The 26230-nt window shown below is 41.1% G+C and overlaps 1 protein-coding gene across 4 annotated transcripts; it reads left to right on the top strand.

Annotated features, from left to right (window-relative positions):
* Nucleotides 1-583: 583 nt before the first annotated feature.
* LOC111956482 (lisH domain-containing protein ARMC9) lies at nucleotides 584-25285 on the top strand. Of its 4 annotated transcripts, none has more exons than XM_023976928.2 (11): nucleotides 584-764; nucleotides 1207-1270; nucleotides 5466-5591; nucleotides 5788-5958; nucleotides 8606-8761; nucleotides 8942-9034; nucleotides 17841-17865; nucleotides 18814-18971; nucleotides 20357-20455; nucleotides 21659-21694; nucleotides 25155-25285. In XM_023976928.2, the coding sequence occupies exons 2-11, from the start codon at nucleotides 1220-1222 to the stop codon at nucleotides 25191-25193; spliced, it is 954 nt and encodes a 317-aa protein (XP_023832696.1). In that variant the 5' UTR covers nucleotides 584-764; nucleotides 1207-1219; the 3' UTR covers nucleotides 25194-25285. The 4 variants fall into 4 exon arrangements, with proteins under 4 accessions (XP_023832696.1, XP_023832695.1, XP_023832693.1 ...); XM_023976927.2 differs by having other exon boundaries at nucleotides 1177-1270; nucleotides 25155-25284; XM_023976925.2 differs by lacking the exon at nucleotides 584-764 and having other exon boundaries at nucleotides 949-1270; nucleotides 25155-25284.
* The last annotated feature ends 945 nt before the right edge of the window (nucleotides 25286-26230 follow it).

Below are 26230 nucleotides of genomic sequence, written 5' to 3'. Positions count from 1 at the left end.
TATTATTTATATAGGGAGCAAAATCAATCGCGTATTTTTGAAGGCACAAACTCTGCCATTGCTTGTTGGTCAAAGCCTTTGGGGAAATTTATGTTTTTTTGTAGTTTTTTGGGGGGATAATTGCAAAAAAATAAGGTCTGTGGTAAACACAGCTTTAGGAGATTTTATACGTTTTGTTCTAATCTAGATCATCTTCATCAGCTAACTTCACTTTTTGTGAACTTTTAAGCACTTAAAGGATTCATAATTCATAAAGGTCATGTTAACTGACTGATATTATCTTATCGAACAAAACGTATACAATCTCCTAAACCTGTAACTTCAGACATTATTTTCTGTGTTTATCCCAAAACCATATTCTTTCCCTATTAATTTTCTGGTCAGTGCTATCCGGGATCCTTGGYACATCRCTACCCCTAAACCCTAACCCTAACGTCTACCCTTACCCTAACCTTAACCATAACCCTTACCATTTTAAATCTTCAAAATTGGGCAGGGACGTCCCAAGGATTCAGAATAGCATATACCCTGCTGTTTAGGACATTTACGTCATCTGTCTCCACTTTCCAGCCATAGTTTCACAACAGTTCGGTTGCTAGGGATTCTAGGCGTCTTCCTAGTCTGGTTGCTAGCTAATGTGCTAGCTAGCTGTCTGTCTTGTTTTTATGCATAACCTTGCACTTAGTCAACCTATAAAAAAAGATACATATATTTAAAGGTTTAATATTAATTCATATTTCGAAGTAGACTGCGATGTGAAAAAGGTAAGGTTGTGCGTGCTATATAACTTTACCACATGTTTGGATGATTAGCTATCGTTAGCTAGCTAGGTCAGGTAAATGCCGATAAACAACTAACGTTCCAACTAGCTATGGATGGGAAGGGCAAGTTATGTTTTGTGTAGCTAGCTAGTAGCTAGCTTTGACTTGTGTAGTTAGTACCAGTAACTAGCTAACTATATAGTCACCAGTTCTGAGCTGCTTTATGTAACTTAGCTACCTAGCTCCTTGGCTAATAAGCTGTGTCAGTGTGCCTGCCTGCTGTGTCAATTATGTCAGTGTTGAAAACCATCCATACATAGCCTCGATTCCAGACATGGCAGTATTGTTGGGATTTCACACTTACATTGTGAAGTCATGAGCAGAGAATCCAGTGCATGCTTTCCGTGTCTTTTAGCCAGTGTTTACAACTTCACATGAGTTCCAGGGAGATAAAGGAGATGGGGGACATCTTGGCCAATGAAGCTGATCTTCTCGGGATGATCAAGGAGGTATGTGAAAGGAACGGTATATTAACTTTTACACTCGCGGGAATTGGCCTATATGGATAGGGCTATGAACTTTATTTATAATAATGGAGAAAATGGAGAAAATTGGACATCTCTGAAATGAAAATAGATGGCCCTCCCTTAACCAAAATATATTTTACCTTGAAAATAAACAAGTGACCCCCCCACCCACCCTCTATCGTTTAACCTCACTTATTGGACAGACCAGAGCCTTAGATATGCAGTTTTAGAAACTGTTCTTCGTCCTGTAAGCATTACATGGCAACGCAGGGATTTTGATAGCATAGAGGGCTGTGGGTTCACAGACCACCTCACACAAGAGTAGGTAGGGGTGGACAGATCTCCTTCATAGTAAAAGCATTGCATGAATCTATCATTGTATTTGCAGGTCAATGGAAAACATTTKATTTTATAAAAATGTCAAGCAAGTCTACATATTAGCATAATCCTTTTTAATACCACACAAATTACCAAATTTACAGGAAAAGAATAGACAGAAAGAAAGGCCTGTGTTTTCTTATCATAATTCTCCAATGCCAAATCAGTGTGTCTTGTTTGCAACAAAAGTGTTTGCAAATAATTACATCTGAGATGTCATTAGGAATCTGAACATGGTACGTTGAAAAGTTAGGCCTACCTTTCTACCCCAGACAGAGTAGGCCTTCCGACGCATGTAAATGTAAGCTTTAACTGTTGGCTACTCGTCTTCCGTGGCTTAACCCAACGAGAAAAGGTCACAAGTGTTTCCCTGAAAGCTGTCTGGGATTAAACATCTTCTATTGTGCAGAAAGTGAATACCATAATCAACCAATTGATAGTGACAGAAATACATTACTTCCCAGGCAAAGCACATAGAAGGTTGAAGCTCAGCCTCTGAATGTCAAAGAAACGAAACAATGATATCGTCAGAGTCACGTCTTTCCCGGGTATTTTACAATTTGTTTGTAGCATAAAGCATCGCCAAGCGCTGTTATAAGTCACTTTTTATATAAATCAGATCCGTTTTATTTTCTTCAAAATCTTAAGCTAACAAAGGGTAGACCTGTGTTTTTTGCCATTTTCTTTAAGAAAAGGTAGGCCTATGGCATACCCTCTCATACCCCTTCAATTCGAGTCTTGGTTTTAACTGAACAGCCCTTCACTGACACGGAGGTAGACTACTTAAAGAGTGCATGGTGGTTGGAGGAACTGGCTGACAAATCTATAGATATAGCAGCCTATAGCCTAATATCTGTCAAACAGGTAGGCCTACCTCTTATTTATTAAATAAGAAGAAATAGGCTCCAACATAAATCCCTCTTGTTGTTAGTAAATTAAATGTAATTAAAATGAAGTCTGTTGCAATGAATTATGCTTTCTAGATTTCACCTACTTTCAGCACCGTGAGGTGTTAATTTTTCCGATTGATTGTGCCGCGACTGCTGCTTCCAAGTTTCTGCACCACAGTGTAAGTTACTTGAATCTTGCTTATTGTAGGGTCAATAACATGGACAAGAAACATTGTTTTTATGAAAATCAATCAATTATATKGTAGTAGCAAGCTATCAAAGTTGACCTCCGGTCCTCCTTCTCATCTTCGCACTCTTCTTCTCAAACTGAACAGAACATAGGTTATAGGTTAGTCGGCACGCAAGATATAAATAAGAAATTCGTTAGAAGCCTTTGACTCTCCTCCTGAACTTCCACCGTAGGCCTACACAGCACAGCTTTGGTTAGGTAGCACACGGAAAAGGTGTTGGATCAGCAAGAGCAGAGCAGYCCAGGGCTCATATCCATTGCAGTGTGTAATGCAGCCTAGTTTTATTTACAAACGTTCCAGCTGTTATCTTAGAAAAATAACTTTGCTCTGAGCTTCTCAGAGCATTGACTATAGGTGCATTTGATATTGCGCGCCTAGCAAAGAATCGGAGATGAGGGGCGGCATCGGGTACACATCAATATATAGCCTAATAAGCAACTCATTCTAAAAATTCAAAAACACTGAGAAATACTGAAATTCCATCAATTATAAATTACATGATCCTCCCCTGGACTAGATTTGTAAATAAAAAATACTAAACCCTCCCCTTGACAGAAATTGAAAAAGCACGACCTTCCCCCATTTTCCTCCAGGTACCAATTCTGTAAATTTCGATTCTAAATTGAAATGTTTCTTACAGAAAAAATATGAAAAGAATATGCATAACCATGGTAGCAATTGAAAGGGAACAGTTAGGAGATTCTGTGAAAATTATAAGACCAAAGGTGAGGACAAAACAGTTCACCTGACACAGGACTTAATCCAAACATTACACTGTTGATTTTATATGCGTTTTACATTTACTGTACTTGTTTCTGCATTTGTTGATAACGAAATAGGAAAATATCCTGGACACATTCAGTAACGTGATAAGAATATTCCTGGAAAATGTGGGGTAGGCGCAACATAAGAGAAAAGAATTCCAAGAGTTCTAGTGAGAGGCCTAACTGGTGTCTCCAAGTGGACACACATCTCTCCAAAGTGTGCACAGTTCCTAAGTCATTTCAATGCACTTTTATCACTCAAAGAAGAGTCTTCTAGCGATGTCATTGAGGAACTAGAGAAAGCACACTTGTAGTTGTTTTGTATGGAACACAACGCTGCATCCCCGCCATCACACAATTACTGTTGTTGTTTAGTCAATCCAAAAATGGCCTTTATAAATCACAATCTGGGTCAGGTGGGAATCATTTGACAGCTTGTGCAATTGCCAACATGACTAGCTAAGTTATAAAATACGATATTACAGCGTTAGGCTTTCACAATTCATTTCAGGGAAACAGTAATTTTGGTGTGCATAGAATGGAGTCCTGAGTACATTCAGGTGCGTTGTGCCGCGGCAAAAAGAAATCACAATAGACAAACACAGGCTCATTCTGTTCAGAACAACCCAGGGTATGACGACATGTCAATCAAATTCAATCATCAATCAAATGTATTTATGAAGCCCTTTTTACATCAGCTGATGTCACAAAGTGCTGTACAGAAACCCAGCCTAAAACCCCAAACAGCAAGCAATGCAGATGTAGAAGCACGGTGGCTAGGAAAAACTCCCTAGAAAGGCAGGAACCTAGGAAGAAACGTAGAGAGGAAGCAGGCTCTGAGGGGTGGCCAGTCCTCTTCTGGCTGTGCCGGTTGGAGATTATAACAGTACATGGCCAAGATGTTCAAACGTTCATAGATGACCAGCAGGGTCAGATAATAATAATCACAGTGGTTGTAGAGGGTGCAGCAGGTCAGCACCTCAGGAGTAAATGTCAGTTGGCTTTTCATAGCTGATCATTCAGAGTTAGAGACAGCAGGTGCGGTAGAGAGAGAGAGTCATAAACAGCAGGTCCAGGACAAGGTAGCACATCCGGTGAGCAGGTCAGGGTTCCATAGCTGTCGTCTTATAACTGTACATCAAACATAGAGATCATAAACGTTGACTCTGTATATGACATGAGGTTTACGATTTGGAAATGTGAAGTGCACATTTGGACTCACATGTATTTGGCTGGCGTGTATGACATCAAAGCAGTATTTATTATAATCTTCAACGTCTCTTCTTTCAAAATACAAAGAGTCCTCTTAATTTACAGCATTTCCCCCTCACTCAGACAACACAAAAATGTTTCAATAGTTGCCCAATCAGCAGGAGGGATGGGAGCAACTTCTCGTTGTGCGGTGCTCAAGTTCAGAACGGCTGTCAGTCAAAACACTGAAGCACAGTGCCAGAGCTCTGATGTCATGTATAGCACGCTACTGTAAAGCAACTGTGTTGCAATTTTAGGCGTTTATCAGTGCCCAAKTCTACCATTTTACAACCCGTATACGGGTACGATTGTAAAGGGCCTATGGCATCTCATTGGAAAGAGTATATTATGAAGGGTATGGGAAATCAAGGGTTTATTAACACATCTCATTGGTATGTGAAATCAAGGGTTTAAGACATCTCATTGGGAACACAGATGTGTCGAGTCAAATGTGCTTAATGTTGCTAACCATGCAACGATGCTGCACCAGTGTCATTCTATGTAGCCCGTCTGGGACCAGGCTAATTCTAATCGTCTCAGTCACTACATGCTATTGTGTAGTATTTGGATAAAAGTAGGTAGTGTTTGTTTGTTTTAATCTGAATTGAAAGCTATAACTTCTCTCTTTTTTTTTCTTGACCAGTATTTGAAGTATGGTGAATTTGAAGAGACAGTTCATCACTTTGAGAAGGAGTGTAAAAACAAAGGGAAAGTTMTTCCAAAGCCCAGAGGCAACAGTCTTCGGGACTCGAAAACGCTGATTATCCAGGTAAATTGTTTATTTTTTTAATTATTTTTTAAAGCTGCATTCTATGGTCATTGCTGGTAATGACAGACATTCGTCATAGATACCCCAAATAGTATACTAACCACAGACGCTGAAGTTCTAAAGGAGTCATTCCAAAATTCCGTGATGGAAGATGGTTCTATTTGAATGGTACTAGCCCACTCCTGAATCCCTACAGAAGGACCTGTTGAGCTCATTTGAGGACGGCGACTTCAAGGTGTTCTTCGAGCTGTGGACAGAGTTTGTCCCTCTGGAGGTCAGGGATTGTGATCCTCACGCCCAGAAACTGGAGTTTTACCTTCATGTCCACTTCACCATCTTCCCCCTGAAAATCCACTTGGGCAGACATGTACGTATAATATYCCTCTCCTTATTCTGAAGTACTACCGCTAACTGGGTCACTCCGAGGGATGTGCAATTTTCCAAAAAAACATGTTAGAAGTTACCCAAGCTCTAATTGTGTTTTAGTATGAGTTCCAGACCCAGGTTTCAAATAGTGTTTGTTATCTTTCAAATACTTTGAGTGTGAAATTAAACCTGATTATGGAATGCAAGATGAGCTGTTTTGACGCTTTTGGTTATCAACCTTGTTCGGTTACTGTACGAACYATGACATTTTGCTTTGCCCGTTGTACCCCTGATGTACATCCTCATGTGCATTTTACCACGAGGCTTATTGTCTCACGAGTACTTCTTAAGTGCCCGCTGTGGATAGGCCGAGTACCCATGCTTGAGAACCACTGCACTAGGCAAGCTCAATCGAGCACATTTTGAAATAACTATTTGAACCCAGGTCTGGTGTATTCCGTTTTCTGTCTCAARGTTCTACCTCTTATATCAGACTTATAGGCTAAGTGTTGCTCTTTTTTTTTTTATAGCACAAGCCTGGCTTTGTGTACTTTTGCATATCAGCTCCCTCGTCTTTGTGGTGAGAAAAATAGCATGTAAAAAAAATAAAAAAATAATAATCAAATCACCATCAGCCAACAGATGGCCTCGCTGCACCATGCAGCCTGTCCTTAGCAACAAGCCATTCACACTGGTTGCTCCTTGGTTCCAGTAAATCAAAATGGTGGTCCTATCCAGTGCAGTTATATAACCTATAACCGATAGCGTTTGTGAAAGTTGTGCACCGTAGATAATCTAATCTTATTTTTTGTATTATCCCATCAGAGTAAATTCATTTGGTCACGTGTTTAAAAACGTAACTTGTTAATACAATACAGTACATAAACATATCAATGAGTCTATACAGTTGCATTTGGAAAAGTATTCAGACCCCTTCCCCTTTTCCACATTTTGTTACGTTACAGCCTTATTCTCAAATGGATTAAATATTTTTTCCCCTCATCAATCTACACACAATACCCCATAATGATAAAGCGAAAGCAGGTTTTTAGACATTTATGCAAATGTATAAAAAAAAAAAAAATCTTATTTACATAAGTATTCAGACCCTTTGCTATGAGACTCAAAATTGAGCTCAGGTGCATCCTGTTTCCATTGATCATCCTTGAGATGTTTCTACAACTTGATTGGAATTCACTTATGGTAAATTCAATAGATTGGACATGATTTGGAAAGGCACACACATGCCTATATAAGGTCTCAAAGTTGACAGCATGTCAGAGCAAAAACCAAGCCATGAGGTAAGTTAATTGTCCATAGAGCCCCGAGACAGGATGTGTCGAGGCACATATCTGAGGAAGGGTACCAAAACATTTCTGCAGCATTGAAGGTCCCCAAGAACACAGTTATCATTCTCCATCCACCTCCATCATTCTTAAATGGTAGAACTTTGGAACCACCAAGACTCTTCCTAGAGCTGGCCGCCGGGCAAACTGAGCAATCAGGGGAGAAAAGCCTTGGTCAGGGAGGTGACCAAGAACCCGATGGTCACTACGACAGAGCTCCAGAGTTCCTCAGTGGAGATGGGAAAAACTTCCAGAAGGACAACCATCTCTGCAGAACTCCACCAATCAAGCCTTTATGGTAGAGTGGCCAGACGGAAGCCACTCCTCAGTAAAAGGCACACGACAGCCCGCTTGGAGTTTGCCAAAAGGCACCTAAATGACTCTCAGACCATGAGAAACAAGATTTGCTGGTCTGACGAAACCAAGATTGAACTCTTTAGCCTGAATGCCAAGCGTCACGTCTGGAGGAAACGTGGCACCATCCCTATGGTGAAGCATGGTGGTGCAGCATCCCTACGGTGAAGCATGGTGGTGGCAGCATCATGCTGTGGGGATTTTTCACGGCAAGGACTGGGAGACTAGTCAGAATCGAGGAAAGATAACGGAGCAACGTACAGAGAGCTTCTTGATGAAAACCTGCTCCAGGCACTCAGGACCTCAGACTGTGGCGAAGGTTCACCTTCCAACAGGACAACGACCCTAAGCACACAGCCAAGATAACGCAGGAGTGGCTTCGGGGACAAGTCTCTGAATGTCGTTGAGTGGCCCAGCCATAGCTCGGACTTGAACCCGAGCTAACATCTCTGAAGAGACCTGAAAATAACCTGACAGAGCTTGAGAGAATCTGCAGAGAAGAATGGGAAAACTCCACAAATACAGGTGTGCCAAGCTTGCAGTATCATACCCAAGAAGACTCGAGGCTGTAATCACTGCCAAAGTGCTTCAACAAAGTACTGAGTAAAGGTTCTGAATAATTATGTAAATGTGATATTTCAGTTTTTTATTTTTAATACATTTGCAAACATTTGAGAAAAAAACGTTTTTTGCTTTGTCATTATGAGGTGTTGTGTGTAGATTTGATGAGGGAACAAGTCTGAATACTTTCCGAATGCACGTAAATACAACAAGAGTACTGCCCTCCCATATCAATACATACAGAGCCTGTATACAACAAGAGTACTACTGCCCCATATCAATAGTCCAATACTCTTAGCAATGTTGTCTCCAGCTGGAGCAGCCCACTACTTTTAATTACCAAATAAATGCAATCAATAATTTCGTTTGAATGTGTTTCTCCCACAGGACCGAGCAGACTTTGAGGTGAGGATCACCCACTTCAAGAACTACCTGGAGACGCGAGGGGCAGCACTCAGTCAGACCACTGAGTTCCTACCCTACTACGCCCTCCCCTTCGTGCCCAACCCTATGGTGCACCCCTCKTTCAGAGATCTCTTCCAGGTGACACCATTGTCCCTGAACGTACTCACTATACATGTCATATCAACATTAGCAGTATGTAACAACCAAAAAAGCAATGCAGGGCGGGACACTGATTGGACACATGAATGACTGAATGAATGAATGAATGTGCTGTACTTCACTAACTGCCCATGTTATGCTATGGTATGTTGTTATCAGGATTCCTGGATTCCAGAGATGAAGCAAGAGCTGGAGAAGTTCCTGACTGTGACACTGAACGTGTCCAACACTCCAAGGCTTCTGTCGTTATATGTATCCCTTTTTTGACAAGAATCATTAAATGTGACCCATATTCAGTTAAGCTGAGGTCACACCAGGAAGCGCAATCTGACGTTCACAGCATAAAATCATATAATAAAACCTATATACACTAGTGGGGCGGCAGGTAGCCTAGTGGTTAGAGTGTTGGGCCAGTAGGTGGATCGAATCCCCCGAGCTGACAAGGTAAAAATCTGTCGTTCTGCACCTGAACAAGGCAGTTAACCCACTGTTCCCCGGTAGGCTGACATTGTAAATAATAATTTGTTCTTAACTGACTTGCCTAGTTAAATAGGTTATTTAAATAAATAAAATAGTGGCACCTTACGGGCGGGAAATCATTGGAAATAAAAAATTTMATTCAATGCAATTCCCCCCTCCAACAAATCAAATATGTGTTTATCTGTTCAGATTTTTTGGTCTCGGGATTGGCTTCCAAAATTCTCAACTCCGGACGATAAAAAAAAAAAAAAATCCCCCAAAAAGTCTGCGAGATGTGCGATATGCCCGCTCGCTGATGCGTGTGTCGGTGACTCGACGTTTGCGGCATGTTTTGATAAGCCTACCATGAACCCATGTCATCCATATCTGTTAAAAACAGTAGGCTACCATGAACCCATGTCATCCATATCTGTTAAAAACAGTAGCCTACCCATGAACCCATGTCATCCATATCTGCTTAAAAAACAGTAGGCTACCATGAACCCATGTCATCCATATCTGTTAAAAACAGTAGGCTACCATGAACCCATGTCATCCATATCTGTTAAAAACAGTAGGCTACAATAGAAGTAGAGTTAGACCTGCTATTGGGATCATAATTGCAATGCAAATCAAAATGTGTTCATCTGTTCAGCTTTTTTGGTGTCTGGATAAATAGCGGGAATAGGTTCAACTCCGGAGCATAAAAAAAAAAAATACGGTGGAATCAAGGCGCAATGCTCTCTCTTTAAAATGCAATGTTTTGATACCATGAAGCTGTGTTATCTACATTAGAAACAGTAGGCCTATAGGCTAGGGCTGGCATCTCCAAACTGGGAGTGGGAATGTGAATTCATGATTTCGTAATGTCCTCAAAAACTTTTCCCCGACACTTGCGAAATAAGCCCATACAAAGTTTATTCACTTTTTTTTTTTTAAGGATTCATATTATTAATTTAAGCTATATATTTTTGAGGAGATTAAACTAACGATCCACTTCGACGTTGTATTAGTTGGTATTCAGTTAATTTTAAATTTTTATTATTCTTTTATTTTAAAATTTCACCTTTATTTAACCAGGTAGGCTAGTTGAGAACAAGTTCTCATTTACAACTGCGACCTGCCCAAGATAAAGCAAAGCAGTGCGACACAAACAACAACACACAGTTACACATGGGATAAACAAACATACAGTCAGTAAAACAATAGAAAAGTCTATATACAGTGTAAATGTAGAAGAGTAGGGAGGCAAGGCAATAAATAGGCCATAGTGGCGACATAATTACAATATAGCAATGAAACACTGGAGTGATAGATGTGCAGAAGATGAATGTGGAAGTAAAGATACTGGGGTGCAAAGGAGCAAAAAATAAATAACAATATGGGAATGAGGTAGTTGGGTGGGCTATTTACAGATGGGCTGTGTACAGGTGCAATGATCGGTAAGCTGCTCTGACAGCTGATGCTTGAAGTTAGTGAGGGAGATATAAGACTCCAGCTTCAGTGATTTTTGCAATTCATTCCAGTCATTGGCAGCAGAAAACTGGAAAGAGAGGCGGCCAAAGCAGGAGTTGGCTTTGGGGYTGACCAGTGAAATATACTTGCTGGAGCGCATGCTACGGGTGGGTGCTGCTATGTTGACCAGTGAGCTGAGATAAGGCGAGGTTTTACCTAGCAAAGACTTATAGATTACCTGGAGCCAGTGGGTTTGGCAACGAATATGTAGTGAGGGCCAGCTGACGAGAGCATACAGGTCGCAGTGGTGGGTAGTATATGGGGCATTGGTGACAAAACAGATGGCATTGTGATAGACTACATCCAATTTGCTAAGTAGAGTGTTGGAGGCTATTTTGTAAATGTCATCGCCGAAGTAGGATAGTCAGTTTTACGAGGGTATGTTTGGCAGCACGAGTGAAGGATGCTTTGTTGCGAAATAGGAAGCCGATTCTAGATTTAATTTTGGATTGGAGATGCTTAATGTGAGTCTGGAAGGAGAGTTTACAGTCTGACCAGACACCTAGGTATTTGTAGTTGTCCACATATTCTAAGTCAGAACCGTCCAGAGTAGTGATGCTAGACGGGCGGGCAGGTGTAGGCAGGGATCGGTTGAGGAGCATGCATTTAGTTTTACTTGCATTTAAGAGCAGTTGGAGGCAACAGAAGGAGTGTTGTATGGCATTGAAGCTCGTCTGGAGATTAGTTAACACAGTGTCTAAAGAAGGGTCAGAAGTTTACAGAATGGTGTCGTCTGCGTAGAGGTGGATCAGAGAATCACCAGCAACAAGAGCGACATCATTGATGTATACAGAGAAAAGAGTCGGCCCGAGAATTGAACCCTGTGGCACCCCCATAGAGACTGCCAAAGGTGCGGACAACAGGCCCTCTGATTTGACACACTGAACTCTATCTGAGAAGTAGTTGGTGAACCAGGCGAGGCAGTCATTTGAGAAACCAAGGCTGTTGAGTCTGCCGATAAGAATGCGGTGATTGACAGAGTGGAAAGCATTGGCCAGGTCGATGAAGACGGCTGCACAGTACTGTCTTTTATCGATGGCGGTTATGATATTGTTTAGGACCTTGAGCGTGGCTGAGGGGCACCCATGACCAGCTCGGAAACCAGATTGCATAGCAGAGAAGGTACGGTGGGATTCGAAATGTTCGGTGATCTGTTTATTAACTTGGCTTTCGAAGACTTTTGAAAGGCAGGGTAGGATAGATATAGGTCTGTAACAGTTTGGGTCTAGAGTGTCTCCCCCTTTGAAGAGGCGGATGACCACGGCAGCTTTCCAATCTTATGGGATCTCAGACGATACGAAAGAGAGGTTGAACAAGCTAGTAATAGGGGTTGTAACAATTGCGGCGGTTAATTTTAGAAAGAGAGGGTCCAGATTGTCTAGCCCAGCTGATTTGTAGGGTTCCAGATTTTGTAGCTCTTTCAGAACATTAGCTATCTGAATTTCGGGGAAATGCAATGAATCGAGGGGAAATGCAATGAATGCAATGAATGAAATGCAATGAATCGAATCATGTGAATCTAAATAATAATTTCTGAATCAAAATAATAATTTGTGAATTGCGAACAGTATTTTTGGGAGAAAATATTAGATGTAGCCTTTCTTTAATCTTACGGCTGACTTTTTTATTAAAACTTCTTATGGCTGAGATCCCGTTAACGGGATCGACTTGACAACAGCCAGTGAAAGTGCAGGGCGCCAAATTCAAACAACAGAAATCTCATAATTAAAATTCCACAAACATACAAGTATTTTACACCATTTTAAAGATAAACTTGTTGGTAATCCCACCACAGTGTCCGATTCCAAAAAGGCTTTACGACGAAAGCACACCAAACGATTATGTTAGGTCAGTACCTAGTCACAGAATAACACAGCCATTTTTCCAGCCAAAGGGAGGAGTCACAAAAAGCAGAAATAGAGATAAAATTAATCACTAACCTTTGATGATKTTCATCAGATGACACTCATAGGACTTCATGTGACACAATACATGTATGTTTTGTTCGATAAAGTTCATATTTATATCCAAAAATCTTAGTTTACATTGGCGCGTTATTTTCAGTAATGTTTTGCCTCCAAAACATCCTGTGATTTTTCAGAGAGCCACATCAATTTACAGAAATACTCATAATAAACATTAATAAAAGATACAAGTATTATACATGGAACTTTAGATAAACTTCTCCTTAATGCAACCGCTGTGTCATATTTCAAAAAACCTTTACGGAAAAAGCACACCATGCTATAATCAGCGCTCAGAGACCAAAACAAGCCATACAGATATCCGCCATGTTGTGGAGTCAACAGAAGTCAGAAATAGCATTATAAATATTCACTTACCTTTGATGATCTTCATCAGAATGCACTCCCAGGAATCCCAGTTCCACAATAAATGTTTGTTTTGTTCGATAACGTCCATAATTTATGTCCAAATACCTCCTTTTTGTTTGCGCGTTTAGTTCCAAAATCCAAATTGATGACGCGCAGGCCAGACGAAAAGTCAAAAAATTCCATTACAGTTCGTAGAAACATGTCAAACGATGTATAGAATCAATCTTTAGGATGTTTTTAAAATTAATCTTCAATAATGTTTCAACCYGAGAATTCCTTTGTCTGTAGAAATGCGATGGAATGCAGCTAACTGTCACGGGGGCGCGCCTGAGTGAGCTCGTGGCACTCTGCCAGAGCCCTGACTCAAACAGCTCCCATTCCCCCCTCCTTCACAGTAGAAGCATCAAACAAGGTTCTAAAGACTGTTGACATCTAGTTGAAGCCGTAGGAAGTGCAATATTACCCCATAGACACTGTATATTGGATAGGCAAACCTACAAACCTCAGATTTCCCACTTCCTGGTTGGAATKTTTCTCAGGTTTTTGCCTGCCATATGAGTTCTGTTYTACGCACAGACATCATTCAAACAGTTTTAGAAACTTCAGGGTGTTTTCTATCCAAATCTACCAATAATATGCACATCTTAGCTTCTGGGACTGAGTAGCAGGCAGTTTTCTCTGGGTACCTTWTTCATCCAAGCTACTCAATACTGCCCCCAGCCATAAGAAGTTAAGATAATGTGGAGGAAAAACTTGTTGTTTTTTTTGATGCAAAACATTCAATGTCATCTTGGTAACCAACTCCAGAGTATATTTGGCCTTGTGTTTTAGGTTATTGTCCTGCTGAAAGGTGAATTCGTCACCCAGTGTCTGTTGGAAAGCAGACTGAACCAGGTTTTCCTCTAGGATTTTGCCTGTGCTTCTAGCTGTATTCAATTTGGCCTCATCGTGAAATCTCTGAGGTTTCCTTCCTCTCCGGCAACTGAGTTAGGAAAAATGCCTGTATCTTTGTAGTACTGTCTACCAGTCAGTTCCCTTCTTTGCGAGGCATTGAAAAACATTTKAGCTTTTAATGTTTTATAAATTTCTACAAACAAAATTCCAGTTTGACATTATGGGGTATTGTGTGTAGATCAGTCACACAAAATCTCAATTTAATGATATTTAGAGTGTTAGACATGAGTTGTCAAGCCACTGACAACAAATACTTAGCCTCAGAACTAAAAAGGTTAATAGAAACATTTGTAACAGATAACAAAAACATAACCATTTCATCAGATCAATCCCCAACAAAAACAACCATTTCATCAGATCAATCCCCAACAAAAACAACCATTTCATCAGATCAATCTCCAACAAAAACAAACATTTCATCAGATCAATCCCCAACAAAACAAACCATTTCATCAGATCAATCCCCAACAAAAATAATAGCCATTTCATCAGATCAATCCCCAACAAAAACAACCATTTCATCAGATCAATCCCCAACAAAAACAACCATTTCATCAGATCAATCCCCAACAAATATAACCATTTCATCAGATCAATCCCCAACAAATATAATAAATCTACATACAATACCCCATAATGACAAAGCAAAAACCGTTTTTTAGAATGTATTAAATACAATACTTTGTTGAGGTACCTTTGGCAGCGATTACAGATTATAGTCTTCTTGGGTATGACGCTACAAGCTTGGCACACCTGTATTTGGTGAGTTTCTCCCATTCTTCTCTGCAGATCCTCTCAAGATCTGTCAGGTTAGATGGGGAGCGTCGCTGCACAGCTATTTTCATGTCTCTCCAGAGATGTTCAATTGGGTTCAAGTCCGAGCTCTGGCTGGGCCACTCAATAACATTCAGAGACTTGTACAGAAGCCACTCCTGCGTTGTCTTGGCTGTGTGCTTCGGGTCGTTGTCCTGTTGGAAGGTTGAACCTTCACCTCAGTCTGAAGTTCTGAGCGCTCTGGAGCAGGTTTTCATCAAGGATCTCTCTGTCCTTTGCTCCGTTCATCTTTCCCTCGATCCTGATCCTGATCCTAGTCTCCCAGTCCTTGCCGCTGGGGCGAAAGCGTAGCCTAGTGGTTAGAGCGTTGAACTAGTAACCGAAAGGTCCCGAGCTGACAAGGTACAAATCTGTCGTTCTGCCKTTGAACAAGGCAGTTAACCCACTGTTCCTAGGCCGTCATTGAAAATAAGAATTTGTTCTTAACTGACTGGCCTAGTTAAATAAAGGTAAAATAAAAACATCTCCACAACATGATACTGCCACCTCCATGCTTCACCGTAGGGATGGTGCCAGGTTTCCTCCAGACGTGACGCTTGGCATTCAGGCCAAAGAGTTAAATCTTGGTTTCATCAGACCAGAGAATCTTCTTTCTCATAGTCTGAGAGTCCTTTAGGTGCCCTTTGGCAAACTCCAAGTGGGCTGTCATGTGTCTTTTACTGAGGAGTGCCTTCCATCMGGTTCTTGGTCACCTCCCTGACCAACTTCTCCCTCGATTGCTCAGTTTGGCCGGGCGGCCAGCTCTAGGAAGAGCTTGGTGGTCTTGGTGGTTARGATCTTCTTCCATTTAAGAATGATGGAGAAAACTGTGTCCTTGAGGACCTTCAATGCTGCAGAAATGTTTGGGTGCCGTTCTCCAGATCTGTGCCTCGACACAATCCTGTCTCGGAGCTCTACGGACAATTCCTTCGAACTCATGGCTTGGTCTTTGCTCTGACATGCACTGTCAACTATGGGACCTTATATAGACAGATGTGTGCCTTTCCAAATCATGTCCAATCAATTGYATTTACCACAGGTGGACTCCAATCAAGTTGTAGAAACATCTCAAGGATGATCAATGGAAACAGGATGCACCTGAGCTCAATTTTTAGTCTCCTAGCAAAGGGTCTGAATAAGGTATTTCTGTTTTGGTGTTTTTTGATGAGGAAAACATTTWTMRAAWCCAGTTAAGAATCAGGCTGTAACGTAACAATGTGGAATAAGTCAAGGCGTCTGAATATTTCCCGAATGCACTGTYGCTACAAGTGGATTCYGCACCACAGACAGAGATGGGAATTCCTGAGACTTGACAGTTGGGTCCAACAGAGGAAAGTGGAAGATGCATTTTTGACAAAATTATACATTTTGAAAAACAATATGCAGTTTTTTAAAAATAACTTGATGTTCCTGAACAGGCTTCCTACTGTCAATGACACCTTTCATGCAATGGGCATTACACAGAATGAGTCCAAACATTTCACAGAAGCTGGACAAAAATAATGTCCAATATAAATAAAAAAAAGGGAATGTCTGACTGTTTTGCTGCTCGTGATATTTTAGTAAAACATTGGTGATGTACCGATAAGGCTACTACTGTATACACCTCCCCTGGCAAAACCAATGACAAACACCAATGACAAACTCCCATGACAAAACCATTCCCCGTTACCCCTAAGACCAGCTGTCTTAAATATCTCTAGTTGCGCTTGTTGAAATTGGCATATTGGTGCACGTTTTTAAGGACATACCTACAATATTTCCAACCCTCCCACCTCAGCTCGGGCGAGCTGATGTTAGACAGCCAAATTACCAACCTTGGCGTAAGAGGTGGGAAAATGCCTGTGTGTTAGTTTTTTAAATGACAAAATTGACAACTAACTTTCGTTCGATACTTTCGACTCCTCATAGTCTGAGAATAGAGTCTTTACAGTCAGTGCACAACAACAATTTATTTCAGTCTCAAACGACCATTATCGGGGTATTGTACTTAGTTTCCTAAACAGAGGGACTGAGGTGTTTAACCAACAGTTGTTCAAGTAGTAACGCTCTATTCTCACCCTGCCAAAGTTTCCTAAGGTTTTCTGTATTCAAAGAACGCTTTTACCATCCTTAGTTACAGAGATGGCTTAGAAACTTTTGAGGCATCAGTGAATGCTAAGTGAAGGTCCTGTAGCGTATTCTAGAGAGAGAAAAGGAGAGAGAAAATCAGTGAGTGGGGAACAAAATCTGAGAATGACTCTCTGATTCAAGCCACTCCAAATACAGCTAGCTCTTGCTCTCATCTGTGACGCGTATTCAAGACTCCAATAAAAAGCTTTTCTTTCAGCCACTAAAGTGATGGTTAAGGTTCAGGAAATCACTCAACCTTCCCAAGCATTAGGCAGGGGGAATAAAAGCGATTTTGATATTATGAAAGCCGGGCTATGTTCGAGTGCAACAACAACCATCTGATCCCGCCTCTGGTGTAAAGGCAAGTAGTGGGAGAATTGGATAAGCTGATGACATCAGAACAATTGTAGCTTTCATATGAAAACACAATGGGTAGATTTTCCTTTCTCGTCCATTCACGTCATTTAACCTTATCCGCCCCGCTGTGAAAATCCTTCAGGATTATAATATTATCAAAATATTTATGGAGCTCAGCCTTTACCCAACAGTCAAGACGACACGGCTTGTTTACTGTCTGCATGGGAGTTCCTCCACGCCACTGTTCCGGCCTGATGGACAAATGGGTAGTGTTTACCAACCAATGTTGACTTAAAACAATTTTCTTCCTTTTTTTCTGCTTTGTGATGCATACCTTAAACAAACATTGAAAGGCGGGCCGTCATTTCAATTGGAAAGACAAACACCTGTCAGATATAATGATGCAGGATATCCTTTGCAAATGTTGAAAATGTCTCAGTAATCTGTTATTTCTGCTGCCGCGCGGCAAGCGATACCGAATATGATTGTGTTTCTTTAACGTGGGCGCTACGCAGAAGGACGGCGGAAGGAATACCAAAGGTGATTGTCCCCATATAAATATAATATATGTTTTCCATTCGCTTGTCATTCTATTTACATCATTGTCCTTCTCCAGTCTTTTTCTAAAGAGCATATTTTTTTATTTTATTTTTTTACATCAGATGGACTTTCATACCTGTCACTGTCTAAACAAGTCTGTGGAATTCTTTCACTTGACAAAATACCCTACTGTAGACTGTGCTGAATGAGCATCATGACTCATCATACATACTATGATTCCTTGTGTTGTGACTTATCCTTCAGTAAACGTGGTATACACACACACACACATGGTTAGAGCCAATGACGGACACATACTGATACTGCAAATGTATTAGTTAATAGTGTAACCTAAATGCATGTCAGGCAGTACAGTTGGATTGTTATCAGCTGATGCTGAATTGCCATGGTAATATGGAATCTGCATTCACATTCTTGTAATGTCAGCTAAATTGACTGTTGATAAAACCGCAAAATTGAACCCTGGGGCGATTTGCACTAGCTATGTGAAAGTTCAAACTAAACCTAGTTATAACTTAAGTGTGTGCTTACTAAATTTAGATGTACACTTTACTATATTCAACCCAAGTTGAATATATTGACTTGGCCTCATTGACTTGAATGGTGAATACCATTCTAGTCAATTCTACTGCTATGGGACTTACATAATTTACTAGATGTTTGTGTGCTTTGTGTGTGTGTGTGTGTGTGTGTGTGTCTGTTTGATTCGATTTATGTGTGTGTGTGTGTGTGTGTGTGTGTGTGTGTGTGTGTGTGTGTGTGTGTGTGTGTGTGTGTGTGTGTGTGTGTGTGTGTGTGTGTGTGTGTGTGTGTGTGTGTGTGACTGTATGTGTGTGTGTGTACTGTATGTGTGTGTGGTGTACTGTATGTGTGTGTGTGTACTGTATGTGTGCGTGTGTGGTGTGTGTGTACTGTATGTGTTTACAGACACCATACAGCAGCTGCAGCTGCAGCTGGCCGAAGCAGAGAAGAGGACCAGCAGCTACATGAGGAGGTTCAATAAGATGCAGGCCGATCACCACAACCTGATAGGAGTCACTGCCGAGCTGGTGGACTCTCTGGAGGCTACAGTCAGTGGGAAAATGGTAGGGCCTAACATGACCAGTTACATTAGCCTGGTCCCAGATCTGTCAACAATGTTTACATACAGTTTTAACTACTTTATACTGTATTCTAGTCATGGCTCATCCTATATAACTACTGCTSTACACACCTTTTCTATTCATATACTGTCCATACACACCATGTATACACTGTACAAAACGTTAAGAACACCTTCCTAATATTGAGTTGCTTTAAAATCCTTCTTTAACCTGTCTCCTCCCCTTCGTCTACACTGATTTGAAGTGGATTTAACAAGTGACGTCAATTAAGGGATCATAGCTTTCACCTGGATTCACCTGATCAGTCTGTGTCATGGAAAGAGCAGGTGTTCTTAATGTTTTGTATACTCAGTGTYTATATATTTATATTACGGACGCTGACTTTGCTCGTTCTGATATTTCTTAATTTCTTGTTTTGTACTTTTTGGGATTATGTGTGTTTTATTGTATTGCTAGATATTACTGCAKTCACTGTTGGAGCTAGAAACACAAGCATTTAMCTACACCTGTGATAACATCTGAAAATCTGTGTATGCAAAAAAATCACCGTTGATTCGATTTGAACTTGGGGGGGGGGCGAATCCCAGTTTGTTTGCCTATTTAGCATGWCAAGGAGTGGCATGATTGCACCAACAGARTGTTACCCAGACTACAGATACAACAAACCCTTTGAAACAGTGAACACGCACACATATAATTCCTTAGTGATTTAGTCCACGATCAGCTCTTTTGTCTTGCTTACGTTGAGGGAGGAGTTGTTGTCCTGGCATCACACWGCCACGTCTCACTGACCTCCTCCCTGAAGGTGGTCTCATCGTCGTTAGTAGTCCGGCCAACCATCGTTATGTCATCAGCAAACTTAATGATGGTGTTGGTGTCGTGGGTGAACAGGGAGTACAGGAGGGGGACTAAGCACGCACCCCTGATGGGACACGTGTTGAGGGACTGGCGAAATGTCCCTACTTGTCCGAATTTTCCTTGTTTTACAATCCTTGTTGGGACCAAACAATTGATTCCCATTCAAAATAATATTTTCCATAACCCCTAACCACAAACCCTAACTCCTAAACCTAACCCTAAAATAGCCTTTTTCCTTGTGGGGACCGGCGAAATGTCCCCATTTTGTCCGAATTTTCCTTGTTTTACTATCCTTGTTAGGTCTTTGGTCCCCACAAGGATAGTAAAACCAACCAAACACACACACACACACACACAAACAAACAGTAAAGTAGCACCATCTTACATCGTGATGACTGATTTAGGCTACACTCACAACATACACAAAAATAGCAAGCCCCTTCCTCCCTCGCCACACACACTCCTCTCAGAGCTCAGTTGGGATGTTCTGATGCTGTTGTGTTTTGCAGATCTCCCCGGAATACCTCCAGAGTGTGTGCGTGCGTCTCTTCAGTAGCCAGCTGAGGCAGAGTGCGGCGCAGAGCATCGACTTCACCAGGCCTGGCACTGTGAGTGACAACACACAGCACCCTTTCACTGATGATGAAACACTCCATTTTCCCCATGAGCACTGTAGACCCGTTTTAGTAGAAGAAAGAAARGATTATGGGAAAGGTAGTGTACTTTCTACAGTATAGCTTCTCCACGTTCTCCCGAGTGAATGACTTCCAATGCATTTCTCTACACCCGCAATAACATCTGCTAAACACGTGTATGTGACCAACAAAATTAGATTCGTTTCCAAATTTATTTTTTTATTTTTTTACACGTGACACAGCATTATGTAGCAATACATTATATTTCTTTAGCCTCACGTTGATAGGACTAAAGGTTAACCAAGTAGGAAAGTTAGAACCCAATTATATAATACTATATTTCCAGTGCATAAACCTGACTTTGTTGTTACATTTCCTAACAGCTCTAAGCTGTCCAGTTTGCTGTTAATATAGCGGCACTCCTCAGTCTGAGACCTATTCCAAAGTTTCTCAAGGACGTCACCCCCAAAAACAGAACYCACACAAGCACACCCCACAGCTTGAGTCTAAAATCTGAGCGAGATGGTAACATCCTTTACGCAATATACTATAACTTTATGTAGTATGCTGTACTGATACAGAAGGTTGACGATACCATGTCATTGAGAGGTTTTAATAGAAAAGGGAAAAGTAGTGGGAAAGGTAGTGTACTTTCTACAGTATATTCTCTCCACTTTCTCCTGAGTGAATGACTTCCAATGCATTTCTCTACACCCGCAAATCCGTTGACTCAACCCCCCAAAATGTACTGTACCCACTCTGTCACTCCACTTGTCAACGTGGGGCCTGCGTGGTAGTGTACTGGATGTATCTGCACGACATACACAGGGTACATCACATGTGTGTGTGTTCGCTAAGGTCCACTAGACAATTGTTGTGTTTCCGATGAAAAAATGAAAAAACAACCAGTTTGTCCTATGTTTGGTGGTCTGGCTGATGTGCTCTGATGATACCCTCTGTTCTCATATCATTGACATGGACCTATACAGTACATCCAAACCAATAGATCCGTTTCCTCATGTTCAATGTTGTCCGGACCACATTCCTGATGTGCTTCTTCACTTTGGTTTGAACTTGCTTAGTGTATCTGTCAGCTTGTGTGTTTTTTGACTTCTTCAATTCAACTGCTTATTTTTTTGTGTGTGTGTGTTTCTGTGTGATTGTCTGTCCACGAAGGGATATTACTCTATGAGTCCTTATGATGACGGATATGTAAGTTTTACTGAAGTTTTCATCCATTTTGTTCTGTCGTCCCCCCCCCGCCCCCTTTCCCCTGTCTTGCTCGCGCCTTGCCTTGTCGGTCTATCCCTCCACCTCTCCACCTCTCCCCTGTACCTTTACATGGCTCCTTGTATTGACCCCGTACTCCAGTGTTTTCTCTACTTCTCATTAGATTRGTTTAATGGGATAGTTTGTCCTTGTTTCGCGTAAGAATGGTTCCCTTTTTGTCTGGTGAGGATGCAGCTTGTTTGGTGATATCCCTCAGGGGTTATAGCCAGCGACTTCATTAAGCATCCACTTGTCCCCCGTCCATAGATTGCCATCATCTCATCCCCCTGTTGGCTATACCGTTAGGAAGGTAAATTGCCACTTGCACGTAATGACAACATCGATCTCAGCCCTCTCTGTTTCTTTTTATACAAGCCCCAACCAATGTTCCCTCAAAACAAATGTTGGCACTGAGCAACAATTCCAGTGCGCGTTTACTGTGAACACTGAGGCTGTACCCACTTTAAGTTCCAGTTTTACTGTGAACACAGTACCCTCTTTAAGTTACAGTTTTACTGTGAACACTGAGGCTGTACCCACTTTAAGTTACAGTTTTACTGTGAACACTGAGGCTGTACCCACTTTAAGTTCCAGTTTTACTGTGAACACTGAGGCTGTACCCACTTTAAGTTCCAGTTTTACTGTGAACACTGAGGCTGTACCCACTTAAGTTACAGATTTAACTGTGGCCAAGTAGGCTACTGTGGCTATTTGATCATAATGTAGGTCTACCAGAGTGGTCTCCCATAGGATTTTAACATGGAAATAACTGTTCTATCATTCTGCCTACAGTAGCAGCCAATGTGTGGTGTTCAATGTAGGCCTACATTCCATGAGACTTTAAAAACAAACGCGTGTAGGGCTTGACATTAACCTTTTTATCCACTTGTCTTTCATACAAGGGGGTGACTGAATGTTGTTGTGTTGTTTGATGCAAGAAACCACTTTACAAAATAAAATGCATTATTATCCCCATACCATTATTACAGAGAAAGACACATTATGCTACCCTCTGCCTATTGGCTACTTAGTTTATTCAAGCCTGTTTCAAAATACAATACTGCCCATTTAAGACAACAACAAAAAAATCTTTACCTGACTCGCTTTTCAAAGATGTCTAGAAATATATAGGTTTTATGCTCTTGTAGGAAGCAATCACTCACCTATTGCTGACTACAAATTATCTATAACTGGGCTAATAACTCACTAACTAGCAAAGGACATTAACAAAATGTGCACATACATGCAGCTCTCGCTTCGATCTCAAAACAAGCGCATCTACCCATGACCACTCATGCTGTAAACACAGTCCAGTTCAAAGTGAATGGTACAGATCCATATATGGCAATGGCCTATTTGCATATAGGCCTACTGCAGCTCTGATTTGGTTATGCCACACCGGTCTGTGTAGAGTATAGAGTACGGGCTGAGTCGTGTGTGTGTCAATACCGTAGAATCCTACTCTGAAGCGTTCTGCCTTCTACAAAATCTTTTGCATAGTTCGTTTTGTCTTGGTGTGTTGCATTGAAAGTGGCTWATATTGTATTGGTTCGATCACAATTGCCACTGTAAAGAGAAACATTGATAGTGTTAACTAACTGCGGAAAAGTCCAGAAAGTTGAGTGAAGTTTCATTACGTGCTTCTCTCCATGGGCTGATATGTCTACTGCGAGCAGCTTAGAGAGAACATTGGTCCCAACTGACCTATGAGAATTAAAGAAGAATGATGATACCAGTGCACTTCTTCTTTTAAGCACTTGTCCCATGCCAGAGTGCAAAACAAGATAGGGGAAAGTAGCTGAAAAACATCTAAACTATTTAAAAAGAAAAGGAAATWAAAAAATWAAAAAAGCAGAGATTTGCATAATAGCCTARAGCCGGATCTTACATTTTTAAGCTATTGTTGATTTCCAGTTAGGGTCAACCTCTTCCACAGCCACACAGAGAATTACTTTGTTCTCCGTTGGAATACAACACCATAATTGCGGTATAGTTATCGTAGTCTTCTCCCATTTATTACAGATGGCTCTCAAAGATTTCACTGTGTCTACCTGCCTATGGGGAGAAACTAAAACTCAGACAGTCCACCCAAATACCTGAATTATATTAGGATACAAATATTAAACCTACTTATCAAATAGTAAGTGCAACAATGGCCTATTATGGGTCTTCCCCATTAGGCATAACAAAGGTGGTACGACATTAAAGATGATAAATTGACTGTTTCTGCAATCTGTGTGTGGGAATTTAATTCCACTCTCTGCAATATTATTTTAGATATACCATTAAAAGTTTATTTTATTTTTCATGCTAAAAACAATAACTTTTCGTCAGTCAATGACCTTCATTTTATAAGAATGTACGAGGCCAAAAATAACTCAAATTGGAAATATCGACGAAAATGTATAGTCTTCTTGTCTTTTTGAAAATACTCCTTTCCCATTCTAACTAACCATATTACATGTTCTGGCCTAAAGTCCCTGTCGTCCATTTTCAGTTCGGTTTGGGGCAATTAAACTAACAGAGGCGAATTCATGGGAAAAAGCTAATCTCCTTAACATTCCTATATCTCAATGTCCTCTCTGGTGGAAGTTGCTGCAGGAGACTGGTCACAGTAAATCCTCTGTCAAATGTCACAGGCTGAACATGACATGAACACCTGCCACCACCCCRCCTTCGTGCTTTATGGGAACAGACCATTTTTAGAAAGTAGGATCCAAGACAAGTCTTTCTCCCAATCACGTTCTAGCTACACCGATCACCTTCTCTGACCTTTTCCTCAAGTTAATCATCCAGTTTTGAGGTTGGATTTCAGTTGGAAACACGCTAATTACTACTTTGAGACGTCATCTGAAACCTTAGTTTTGTAGGTCTGTTCCGTCCACAGCTCTCTTACAATACCAGGCCTATAGGAGAGGTGCAGCAATTCTTGAAACACGAAAAGGAATTGGTTGTTGCTCACTTAACACCTCGCCCCCTTTTTTGTGTTCCTCCTTGCTCATTGGATTGGGCAGTGTCCCTGTCACTCATTTGCATGGGCACTGTTGCCATAGGTTACGCCCAGGGATTGTGCATGTGACCAAACCGTAACCTGCACGCATGAACCCCTGCCCGTCTGTTAGCACATTAGTTAACCTAACTTAACCACCGTTGATTTAGGGTGACGGGGGGAAACTTGGGTAAGTATGAGACAGCTGAGCAAGAACGTACCTCTTCTGTTGGATACGAACAACACGATGTTTTGGCATCTTTTCTATGTCAAAAGATGATCGATTAAAACACAAAAAAGTGACTCTAATATGTCAGTAATCTCAGTGTGTGCGGTCACTGGGATGGTGTTGTGGTTGAAATTTAAAATACTACAATTTGCTCTAATACTACAATTTGTCTTTCTCTCTCCCAGGCTTCCTCATTGCTACGAGCGTCTATTGCACCTCAGTAAGTCCCCTCATTGAGTTGTTCTGTGGAACCTGCCGGGGAAAATGGCATATTGAAAAAAGCACTTAATAAATGTTAAAAATGGCACACAGTGTGCAGGAGTCCCAATACATTACCTTAGATTACATTACTTTACATTACCTTAGATTACATTACCTTAGATTACATTACTTTACATTACCATTAAGATTACATTACCTTACCTTAGATTTACATTACCTTAGATTACATTACTTTACTTACTTAGAATTACATTACTTTACATTACCTTAGATTACATTACTTTACATTACCTTAGATTAACATTACTTTACATTACCTTAGATTACATTACTTTACATTACCTTAGATTACATTACTTTACATTACCTTAGATTACATTTACCTTAGATTACATTACCTTACCTTAGATTACATTACCTTACCTTAGATTACATTGGGGCGGCAGGTAGCCTAGTGGTTAGAGCGTTGGACTAGTAACCGGAAGGTTGCAAGATACCTTACCGTACCTTCAGGCTCTGATCAGGCCCTACACCCAAACAAGGGCACTGCGTTCATCCACCTCTGGCCTGCTCGCCTCCCTACCTCTGAGGAAGTACAGTTCCGCTCAGCCCAGTCAAAACTGTTCGCTGCTCTGGCACCCCAATGGTGGAACAAACTCCCTCACGACGCCAGGTCAGCGGAGTCAATCACCACCTTCCGGAGACACCTGAAACCCCACCTCTTTAAGGAATACTAGGATAGGATAAAGTAATCCTTCTAACCCCCCCCCCCCTTAAAAGAGTTAGATGCACTATTGTAAAGTGGTTGTTCCACTGGATATCATAAGGTGAATGTACCAATTTGTAAGTCGCTCTGGATAAGAGCGTCTGCTAAATGACTTAAATGTAAAAAAAATGTAAGATAAAATCCCCGAGCTGACAAGGTAAAAAATCTGTCGTTCTGCCCCTGAACAAGGCAGTTAAACCCACTGTTCCTAGGCCGTCATTGAAAATAAGAATTTGTTCTTAACTGACTTGCCTAGTTAAATAAAGGTAAAAT

The sequence above is a fragment of the Salvelinus sp. IW2-2015 genome, linkage group LG32, assembly GCF_002910315.2.
Source record: "Salvelinus sp. IW2-2015 linkage group LG32, ASM291031v2, whole genome shotgun sequence".
In the NCBI taxonomy this organism is placed as follows: Eukaryota; Metazoa; Chordata; class Actinopteri; order Salmoniformes; family Salmonidae; genus Salvelinus; species Salvelinus sp. IW2-2015.
Note: the sequence above shows the minus strand (reverse complement) of the source record. Positions and strands in the feature narration are given on the sequence as shown.